The following is a 10,626-nucleotide window of genomic DNA, read 5'->3' on the forward strand; positions in this document are numbered from 1 at the left end:
TTTACTTATAAAAAAAGTAGCTAATCATTTAAATAAAAGAGATCATTTGTATAATTCAAAATAATTTTAAAAAGTAAAAACATTGTTAAAAGTTTTATATTTAGATTGCAGTAAACTATAATCATTACATTCTTTTATTTTATATTTATTAGATAAATAAATGATTTTATTTAAGATAGAAAACAACAATTATTCGTATTTAATTTTTTAAAAGCATTTTTAACTACTTAAATTAGTTTATATAAAACTTAGTTTTATTTATTAAATAAATAAATGATTTTATTTTAGTAAGAAAACAGCTTTTTATTCGAGTTATTATTTAATTCAATTATAAAAATTTAATATAAACAGAATACTTAAAACAAATTTTGAGATTTTAATTGGATTGAAAAAGAAGTTTTAAATTGGGTGAGAAAATAAATAAATAAATTACTATAACTTGAAAAAAATAGAACCTCAAAAAGGCAATAACTTATTTAGGTAATTAATACTAAATTATTACTTTAAACTATTGATAACTCTATGATAGATAAATAAATATACAATTCATAAATAAAAAATTCAGGATTTTTTTAATTAGAATCCTCTTACAATAAATTGATTTTATTTTTTATATGGAATACTAACATTTAAATTATTATTTTTTTAATCTTCTAAGCTTTTTTCATGAGTAAACTTAGAACTTTAAGGTCTACCTTTTTTGCAAATATTATTACCAATGAAAAGGTTCCTTCGGGACGTAAAAGTTTGGATAGATTTTTCTTCTTCTTATTAGAATTCTTGTTCTTTGCTATTTAATTCCTAAGAATAGTTATTGTTCATCTAACTATTTGTGAGTAAGTGATTTTCACTAACTTGAATTTAATTAGCATGCTGATTTATTAAGAAAGGTAAACTTGTCAAATCTTTGCTACTTAAGTAGTTTTATTTGTCATTGTCTTATAGCAAGAAATTGAGTGACTATTCTAATTATTATTTTTCTGTTTTGATCTTTTTTTAAGTTTCGATTTTTTGTTAAATTAATATGTTTTAAAGAGGAGTTTATTAACGCTTGAAACTATTACTAATATAAAGCATTTTAGTTTAATTTAGTTATGGGTGAGAGTTCAATCCGAGCATTTAAGGAGATGATTAAGAACATAAAGAATTTTCATAATAATTTAATGGCGATTAAGAATTTCTTGAAATATTTAGTTTAGGAGAGGATTAAATTCTTTACTGAGCTAAGGAATTGCCCTGCTATTGCTACTAGAATTTTTGGTTTAGACTTCTAGAGTGAATTGCAAAGAATGAATCCTTTTTATTTAGATTCTGATGCTGCTAATTATTCTATTTATTGGAGCTTTAATCTGAGGCTTGAAATTATTACTATTAAAAATTATTTAATTCTACTTTTTATTTTTTTGAATTTGAATTTTCTTGCTGATGGAAGAAAACATTTGTTAGAGGGCTAGGCTCTGATAAAATAGGGCTTTGTAGTGGAGAGATTGTATTTTTATAACTTGTCTTAGGTGATGATGGAGAAACTGGGTATTTTATATTTACTTTTTAGTAGTGCTCGTTAGAATAAAGATAATTGTTATAAGGCTCTCTTTATTTCATGAAAGCTTTAAAATCAGGAACAAAATCTAATTCCTAGCTAGGTGAATCATATTTTTTTTAAATATTTTCTTTAGTAAGTTTAAATACTTTGACATGAACAGCATTCATCTTGCAGTTAAATTACTTACAAATCTTAAATAAGAAGTCTTTTTAAATGAAAGCTGTAATTTTTAAATCTTCTACTTTTTATATTTGCTTTTAATATCTAAGAAATTAAAATTTGCTTTTGCTAAATTTTATCAATCTTTACTTGGTTAAAACCAACTTTACAAGCTTATTATGTTAATTAATATTATCAACATAAAATTTCTTCCAAGTGAAAAATGCTATTATCAATGTTGAATAAATTTTAATGGATAAACGATTTATATACTTTTTACTTTTGCATTAAAGATAAATAAAACCAAAAGTCTTAATGTATTAAGGACAAGTTAAATTAAAAACAAAAACTTCATCTGAGTATAATTTATTTAAGCTTGTGCCAAATTACCTGCAATTAATTTCTTAAAAAATATATTTTACTTATAATTTTTCATCTTAAATCCATAGAATAATTTATAATATATTCAATAAAATTAGAAATATAATAATTAATTTGTTAATAATATAAATGATAAAGAAGATTGCTATGTGTTGCTTTTTAATTTTAAAAGTATTAATACCAAAAATAATTTTGCGTTAAGCTACGATTTTTTAAATAATATAATGAGTAGAGAAGATTGAATAACTATTAAAACATTCACCCTTCAACGAAGTAATTGGATGGATATTAAGTAAGTATAAGTAATAGCAAATAGTGATAGTATTAAATTTTTTAAATTATTAGAAAATATCTCCTGAAATTAATTGAGCAAGTATTGTTAAAAGCATTAGAGAGATAATTTAAGATAATAAAAAATACTGATTTATTTTTAGAAACCAGCATAGTGGAATAATTTAAAACAAGTTTAGGCCAAATCTCTTAATTATAACAAAAGTAAAGCTAATAAAAATGATTAAGTGCAGCTATCATGATCAAAACGAAGGCAATTACGTATGTTTCAGTGCTCTCTGCAAAGATAGGTTCAAGACTTTGTGTCTTCAATGCATAGGATAAGATATGCATAAAATTCATCAATACTGTTAGTTGAAGGAGCTATTCGAGAAAATTAATGCATAGAAGATTCTTAAAAAAATGAAAAATGAGGAGATTTTGTAGGAGATTACTAATGCAGGTAATAACATTTGTGATAGGATTTAAGAAGAGATAAACAAATTGCTAGAATTAAAATAATAGCTTTAAAAAAGCATTTAATTGATAGTCAGTCATTTCACTGTGCATTTAGATTTAGATACAGGGATGGAGCATGATGATCCCGCTTCAAAATGTACTAATAATGAAGAAGTTGAGACATACCTTTAAAGCATCATTGATTTTCAAAGCTATTCTTTAGATTTTTAAATAGACTCCAAACAAAATTTTTTAGGAGTTTAGTTAAATAGCATAAAAAATTTATTCTCTTCAGAAAGGTTTCAGTTCTACAAGTATCCACTTGAAAATTTAAAAGAAAGGATTTCCGAAGTTAGAAAATATTGCAATTAAATAAATCAATCCCAGAGCGAATTTGAGATAAGCCTGAGAAAAAAGTCTGCAGCTGCCAAGTGTTCATCAAGTACTTGCATAAATTCTAAAGACGCCAGTAATTGTAATGGCCATAAATCACACGAGAAGAGTTAAAATAACTCTGGTAAAAAACTAAATCAGTTAAATAGTACTGATCAGAATCTATACAATAATAAAACAAGGAAGATGAGCATGCTTTTAAAAGATTCTTTATTTAAAAATGGTCACTTACAGAATTCGACTTGTAAAGAAGCAATTCTAAAAGTGTATGATAATCTTAATTTTTAAGTATTGCTTGAGGATTTTATGAAGGAGCTAGAGTCAAATTCTTTGGAATAAGTAAAATTACTTGTATTCTAAGATAAATAGACAATTTCAAGCTAGGATATCAATAAAATCTTGAAAAAAATACAACTAAGAAGCCAAAATTTGATTGCTTTCAAACTCTAAGCTAATACAAAAGTGCTCAAAATGTTTGATAATGAGAAGATTTCAAACTGGCTCAATAAAAACTATTAAAAAACCTTGCAAGCTTTTGATTTAAGTCTTGTCTTTACCAAAGTTAATGAATATGAAAACTACTTGAATATTTTATAATAATTAAATCTTTAAAACCTTTAAGAAATTCACTTAAATTATATTCTAAGCTCAATTCCAAAATATGAAAGCTTATTTTAGAAGCACCATAATTTAACAAATATAAACTTAGATATATTATACTCTCTTCCTTCACAAGTTGAAGAGTTTTTCGAAGCATTCTTTTACAATTAAATAAAATCGCTAAAAATAACTTCACTTTATCTTAACTTCAATATAAAAAATGGATAGAAAGGAATCGAATATCTCTCTTCATTTTCTCTTGACTGTTCTTTTCTATAATACCTTAGTCATTTCCTAAGTTTATAGAAAGATACTTTAAAGGTATTCCAAATCTCAGAAAACGTGAGATTCAACTCCTCCTTACCCCTCGAGTCTTCGGTTTTTGTTGATCAATTAAATATTCCTCAATTGAAAAGTCTGAGAGTTTCTTTTAACTTGATTGGGGAAGAAGATGCAAAGAGTCTTCTGTAATAAATTGAAAAAAATTTTCCATAAATTTAAGAATGTCATTTATTCTAAGAGTTTGATTAATTATTTTAAAGTTCAATTTCAAAAAAGATGCTTAGCTATTAAAAAAATAAAATGATTCAAGTATTAGCGATATTAAAATGGAAGCTAATTCATTATCCAACAGAAATAATAATAGACATATTAAATATTGTCTATAACTAATAAAAAATATTTGAATTGGATAACAATTTGAATTAAGTAGGTGTTATTTCAGGAAAGCAACAAAATACTAATTATGCAAGTTAGAATGAATGAAATAGATTCTGACTTAATTTTTTGAAATAAATATTTTTAATTTCAAATAAAATTTGGTAAATTATTTTATTCTTACTTATAAACATAAATTAAGGAATTATAATTGCATCTTAGGTTTTTCATTTATTTTTTTTGTAAAATGTAATGAATAAATTAAGTAAATTAGAAAGTTTATCATTTTAAAAAATAGTTGATTAGATAATTTAGAATATTTTATGAATTCGTCTATCACATTTTTATTTACTTCTTTTGTTTTTTTCCTTTAAACAGTGTTTATTTAATTATTTTTTTTAACATAGAAGGAGTTTATATTTTTTTGATAATAAGTGTTTTAATTTTTTGATAAAGAAGCAAATTGTTTGTTTTTGATAAAGAAAGGTTTTCCTTTTTGATAAAAAAAATTATTTATTTGTTATTTTTAAATGTGACAAAATCTTTAAATTTTTTGCTTTCATTTTGATTTAATGAAATTGAAATAGAATCTTAAAAACCTTTATTTATTTAGCAAACAGATCAATTTCAATCCAAATATTTTTAAAATCATCTCGAAAAAGTATTACCAATAAATATTAAGATTGAAAATCCTATTTTTTTTATAAAATAGATTTATTTTTTTAATATGAAAGCTATTAATTTCTACAAACACATTCAAACAGATATTAATTATGTATTTTTAAATCGAATTATATCTCAAAAAAAGGAGGGTAAATTAAATTTTTTGAGATATCAAGTTTATAAATAAAAAACAAATCAAATTGCTCTGAAAAAAAACTCTCGCAGACTAAAGGCAAAGCCCTTAACTATACTTCTAAAATTATTTGTTAAATATTAGAATAAGAATTATATACAAAAATTATTTCGGTATTTTCAGCAGAAGCTATTCTTTAAATTTAAAACTACCTACTTTTGCTTTTGAGTAGCATTTGTATTAAAATCAAACAAAAAAACAATAGGTTTTTGATGAAACAATTATAATTTCTGAAAATATCCTTTTTAATGCTATTTGCAAGAATTTAAAATCAGCATTCCTTACAAAAAAAAAGATAACAAGATACTTCATTCAGATTGTTAAAAAAATAGGGAAAAAATTTTTGATAAACAAATGAATAGAAGTCAATACTTTATCTTTTTATTAAGAGATTTAATGCAAAATTAATACTAAATCGATTGATATAATGAAGAGAAGAAAAGTGAGAAGATAAGAGTTGTCTAATAAATATTTAATGAGCTCTTAATGAGAGAAAAAAATTAATAAAATTAATCAATAAACAAAAAGTAAAAAAATATAATATTTCTCAAGGGAAGAAAGCAAGAGAAAGCAAAGCATCTTACTTAATACATTAAAGCAAAACGAAGCAATAATCAATTAAAAAACATTAAGAAATAATAAATAATAAAATTTGTATAGGATTAATCCCGCATAAAATATTATAAAAAGAGGAAGCAAAAAATAAATAAATAAACAAGCAAAAAACAAAATAAAGCAATAAAGTAAAGAAAGAAAGAATCTTATCAAATACAACAAAAAGCTAGTCTCCTAATAAATATTTATATATATATATATATTATAGTAAGATTAACAAAGTTTGCTTGCAACTAAAGAAAAAGGATATAAATAGAGAAAATTAATTAAGCATTCCTTTAAGCGAAGAAATTTAGAATAAACCTCTAGTAGCCAGCCAGCCATATTTATACTAAAAGAATATCATATTTTTGAACCAAAGATCATTTAGAGATATGCAAACCAACTATTTCGTATATTAAAAATAGGAAGATGATTAACCTGAAAATCTTCCATTGCTTCCTTTGCAATCCAAATTTTCAGTCACTAGTCAAATGAATCCCGTAAAGGGTCTTGAAATGAAGAGATTGATTTCTGTTAATCAAGACGGTGCTGCCGAACCTTACATAGACTTGGGAAATTAAACCTATATTAGCAACTATTTCAATAATGGTCTTACTAACTAATCTTCATTTGTTCTTGATTTCAATAACTAACAAAGCTACCTCCCAAATTATAACAATCAAACTAGCATGATAAATGATATGCTTCTCTAAAATAACTAGAGTTTCATGGATAGTGGCATTTAAGGCCAGCTTAACAACGCTATCCAATAAAATTAAAGTAAATATCTTGTTTACTCTTTTAACTTTTTGATATTCAAATATCTATTGCCACCAAAATTTTACTCAATCATAAATTCGTTTTAGCTTTACAAAAAAGTTTAAAAGCCATGCTTTTTTATCGATTTGTCTTGATTAATACAATAAAGTTTGTAAGTAGAGTTCATTAATGAATTAATTTTGAGTTTAGCAAATGATTTTTTTAGGAAACAAATCTTCTATTACTTATTTATATCTTTATTTAAATTTAATACAATTAGGATAAAACCAGAACTACTATCCCTAATAGCAATCATAAAACTTCTTTGTGAACACAAATGTAGGAGGAGGAAACAATCATTAAAATTCAAACAATTTAAATCAACAAGTACTCTCTAACCAATAGAACTAAAATACAAATCTCATCTTTAAGAATCCTGAGTAATTCAGCAACTATGTTCAACCAAGCAACGGCAACAATAATTTGAAATTCTAAAATTAGAATATCATTAGTAATGGATCAAATAATAACAATAACATTAATTAATATAGCAATAACCAGATGAGCAATTACAACTTCTAAGGTTAACTATAAAATAAGCAACTTTAATAGCATGGAAATGTATATCAGGAAATTCAAGAAAAGAAAGAAGAAATAGAACAAGATGGTCAAAACATCGGATACGATCAATTCCAAGTTCCTAAAGCATACTATTAATAGCATTTATAAGCACCAAACTAAAATCTTATTAACTTCCACATATAATAAAACCATTAAGATTATATAGATAGAAATGAGGCAGAGTACATTCCTGAGCATAAATCTCACCACGGTGATGATGATGAATCTAGAAATTTTTCATAAAATAACAATGAAAATGAAGAAAGATATTAGGACGATGAAGATGACTATCGTGATAATATGGACAGTCATACCCGTCACAAAACAGAATGGCCTTCTCGTCCTAAAGGATAAACTAAATATCAATAATGCCGTCACAGAAATATATTCAAAAATTTTGGTAATATCTTCCGTAAATTTGTCAATTTCCACAATCACTTTACTGAGAAGGCTCTTTCTAATCTTGATAATAACCAAGAATCTCTTAAGGCTTTCCAACGTTGGCTCAAAAAAGAAATTCGTCTTGAAAATAAAAAAGATTTCATTGAAGGATGGACTATTTGGAAAGACGAAGATCTCTAAATAAGGTAATTCAAAATCATCCTTAAAGAGCTCTCTAGAGATTTCTTCTAAGACTACATCTTAATTTACTTACTCAATAGTAAACTTTAAGATTTGGAAATCCACTTGAGATCAATTGGTCCCTGTCTTGCTGCTATTAACTAGCCCAGTATTCTTTACAAGTTTAGACCTATATGATCTAAAAGTGATATGACTCTATCAATCTTCCTAATTATTGATTTATTAATCAATATTTATCTATCTAATTGAAATTAAGCGTATGTAAATTAATTTTAAATTTAAGAATATATACAGTTATCATATGTATCATAGATCAATCTATCAATATATTAAAGAGTTGTACAAAAAATGAAATAAATCGCCAATTTAACTACTTATAAAGATCTAATTCATTTCCATTTTATTTATAAGCCTTTGAAAGTATATATGTATGTATATCTCTCTAATATATAAGCTAATCAAAAGAAATACTTCTTCTGAACTGCTTTAGTATTTAGTTTATTAATGAAGAAAAAAAATTTTATTTTATTTAATTTTAATTATTTACAAAATATAGTACAAATTTTTGTTTTTTAAAAATTTATTGAAAATTTAGAATCATCAAAAAAAAAATAATTATTCGGTATTCATTAAAAAAGTGATATTCCGTCTGACCCTAGTAAAAACTTACAAAAATACAAATAATATTTAAAATTAAAACAATAAATTCTAGAATAATTATTTAGGTATTAATTTTGTTTTTCACTTTTTTTTGCTTATAATATTATACTACTTTTTGATAAAACTTTAACATATATTCAATCTAATAATTATTTCTTAATTATTTTAAGCAAATATTCTTTCATAGCTTTTAGTAAATTTTAGCTTAAGATTGTTTTAAGGGATTTTTAATATCTTTTCAATTACAACATTTTTCACAAAGATCATACTGACATAAAGAGCAGTGCCATGTATATTCTAAATCAACTTTTTGACAATTATCACAGCCAGCTCCATATATGTATTTTCTTTAACTACTATTAGTAAACAAAAGCTCATGGCAATGCTAAGGGAATTTTTTGAATTTTTCACTGCAACTTAAGCAAATATCATTATTACATTCAGAGCAGTACCAGGCATATTTTATAATTCTTTAATTGCAAATATTACATGAATTAATTCCTTAATTTCTTTATGAACTATCAGTTAATTTTAATTAATGAATATCTAAAGGAAAATTTCTCATGATGTTATTCATAAAAATATTTTTGTTTACGATATTTTATTCAGTTCTTTGAAAAAAAATTTAATCTTTTTCACTGCATGTTTAACACATATCATATTTACATTAATTGCAATGCCATGATACATTTATATGATTATCATCACAAATATCACACTATGTATATCCTTTATACTTTCTTTAAGGTATGGTTGTCAGTTTAAGTTCATGCATATGTTAAGGAAATTTATTTTTTGAACTACAAATCTAGCAAATATCATATTTACATTACTAGCAATGCCATGAAAATAAAATGTCTTTCTTTCCACAAGCACTGCAAAATGCAGCACTTTTATTATTTCCTTAGCAAACACTTGTTAATATTAGAGGGTGATCATGTAAATTAAATTTTATACTTTCGCTTTTAAAATAATAATCTATATTATTTATTAGGGCTATTCCTTCATTTTAATATTCCTCTTTCAAATTATTAAAGCTTTTTTAATTGCTATCACATATTCTTTAAAGATCGTTTAAACTTTAGAGTAAATTATTATTTTCATTTTTTAAAATATTTAATTCTTATTTGTACTCTTCTATAAGTTAAGTTGATATTTGTGAACTCAATTCTATTGTGTCTTATGGGCTTTAAGTTTCAGTATTATTTAAAGTGATTTGTTCTTAAAGATATTTGATTTCAAAAGGGTTTTTAAAAATAAAAGCTAATTATTTATTTATTTAATTTAATGTATCTATACTAAGTTCTTATTTTTTATGAAACTCCCTTAGATCTTAAAACAAATTTTCTACTTAATTGTTTTCATTCTAACTTTTGATAAATTTTTGCAATTTTTCAGAAACATTTTATTATTGAGATTTTTGATCTAACTCTTCTTTAAGAAGATTAGTTAGCTATTCGAATTGTGCAGCTTATTTATAACCTAAATAAAATTTCTACAAAATATTATCAACTCTAAAATTTAAAAATCTTTTTTCCAGATTTTCTACTTCGTAATCAAATGTGGATCTAAGTTTTTTAAACATTTCAGAGATTCTGGATAATTATTCTTAAGATTCTAAATCTTAGACTATTTAAAGAATTTCATCTTAATCATTATCAGTTTTCGTAAGAGGCCAATAAGGAAGAATAACATTATCATGATTTAAGATTTAATTTATATCAAATATGTGGAATTTACCTTCTATCTTATTTAAGCATAAGCTGCAAATTAATTTGCAATCATTCATTTCAGAGTTTATTTTGAGAAAACTCACATTTTAATTCTTGTGCTTAAAGCATTTCTTTTAAATTACTTATGAATATGCTATTTCCATGTTTTACTTTTTAATTCACTTTTTTAATCAAGTAATTTGTTTATTTATAATTTCGATATTAGCTATCCTTGTATTTATTTTTAAAGAAGACTAAATAATAAACCTAAAATTAAGCAATATTAAAATAATTGAATTGAATTATTGAGAAGATATCTTCTATTTTTCATAAATTTTATTAAAGATCCAAAATCTCCATCGCTGATTCACAAAATA

General features: G+C 23.8%; 4 protein-coding genes across 4 annotated transcripts; 2 read left to right on the forward strand and 2 right to left on the reverse strand. All coding sequences in view use genetic code 6, as the record gives it.

Moving 5' to 3' along the window:
* Positions 1-561: 561 nt before the first annotated feature.
* Positions 562-1,839, reverse strand: TTHERM_00128880 (hypothetical protein; the record flags this gene model as incomplete). Its single annotated transcript, XM_001016369.2, has 1 exon — positions 562-1,839. The coding sequence occupies exon 1, from the start codon at positions 1,708-1,710 to the stop codon at positions 562-564; it is 1,149 nt and encodes a 382-aa protein (XP_001016369.1). The 5' UTR covers positions 1,711-1,839.
* Positions 1,840-2,593: 754 nt separating this feature from the next.
* Positions 2,594-4,570, forward strand: TTHERM_00128870 (hypothetical protein; the record flags this gene model as incomplete). The annotated part of the gene is made up of 1 exon (XM_001016368.2): positions 2,594-4,570. One exon carries the CDS (start codon positions 2,594-2,596, stop codon positions 4,568-4,570), a length of 1,977 nt encoding a protein of 658 aa, XP_001016368.2.
* Positions 4,571-6,307: 1,737 nt separating this feature from the next.
* TTHERM_000128859 (hypothetical protein) lies at positions 6,308-8,054 on the forward strand (the record flags this gene model as incomplete). The annotated part of the gene is made up of 2 exons (XM_012797683.1): positions 6,308-6,695; positions 6,955-8,054. 2 exons carry the CDS (start codon positions 6,308-6,310, stop codon positions 8,052-8,054), a joined length of 1,488 nt encoding a protein of 495 aa, XP_012653137.1.
* Positions 8,055-8,775: 721 nt separating this feature from the next.
* TTHERM_00128860 (C1-like domain protein) lies at positions 8,776-10,413 on the reverse strand (the record flags this gene model as incomplete). The annotated part of the gene is made up of 1 exon (XM_001016367.1): positions 8,776-10,413. One exon carries the CDS (start codon positions 10,411-10,413, stop codon positions 8,776-8,778), a length of 1,638 nt encoding a protein of 545 aa, XP_001016367.1.
* Between the last annotated feature and the right edge of the window lie 213 nt (positions 10,414-10,626).

The sequence above is a fragment of the Tetrahymena thermophila genome (genome assembly GCF_000189635.1).
Source record: "Tetrahymena thermophila SB210 genomic scaffold scf_8254645, whole genome shotgun sequence".
Classification (NCBI taxonomy): domain Eukaryota; phylum Ciliophora; class Oligohymenophorea; order Hymenostomatida; family Tetrahymenidae; genus Tetrahymena; species Tetrahymena thermophila.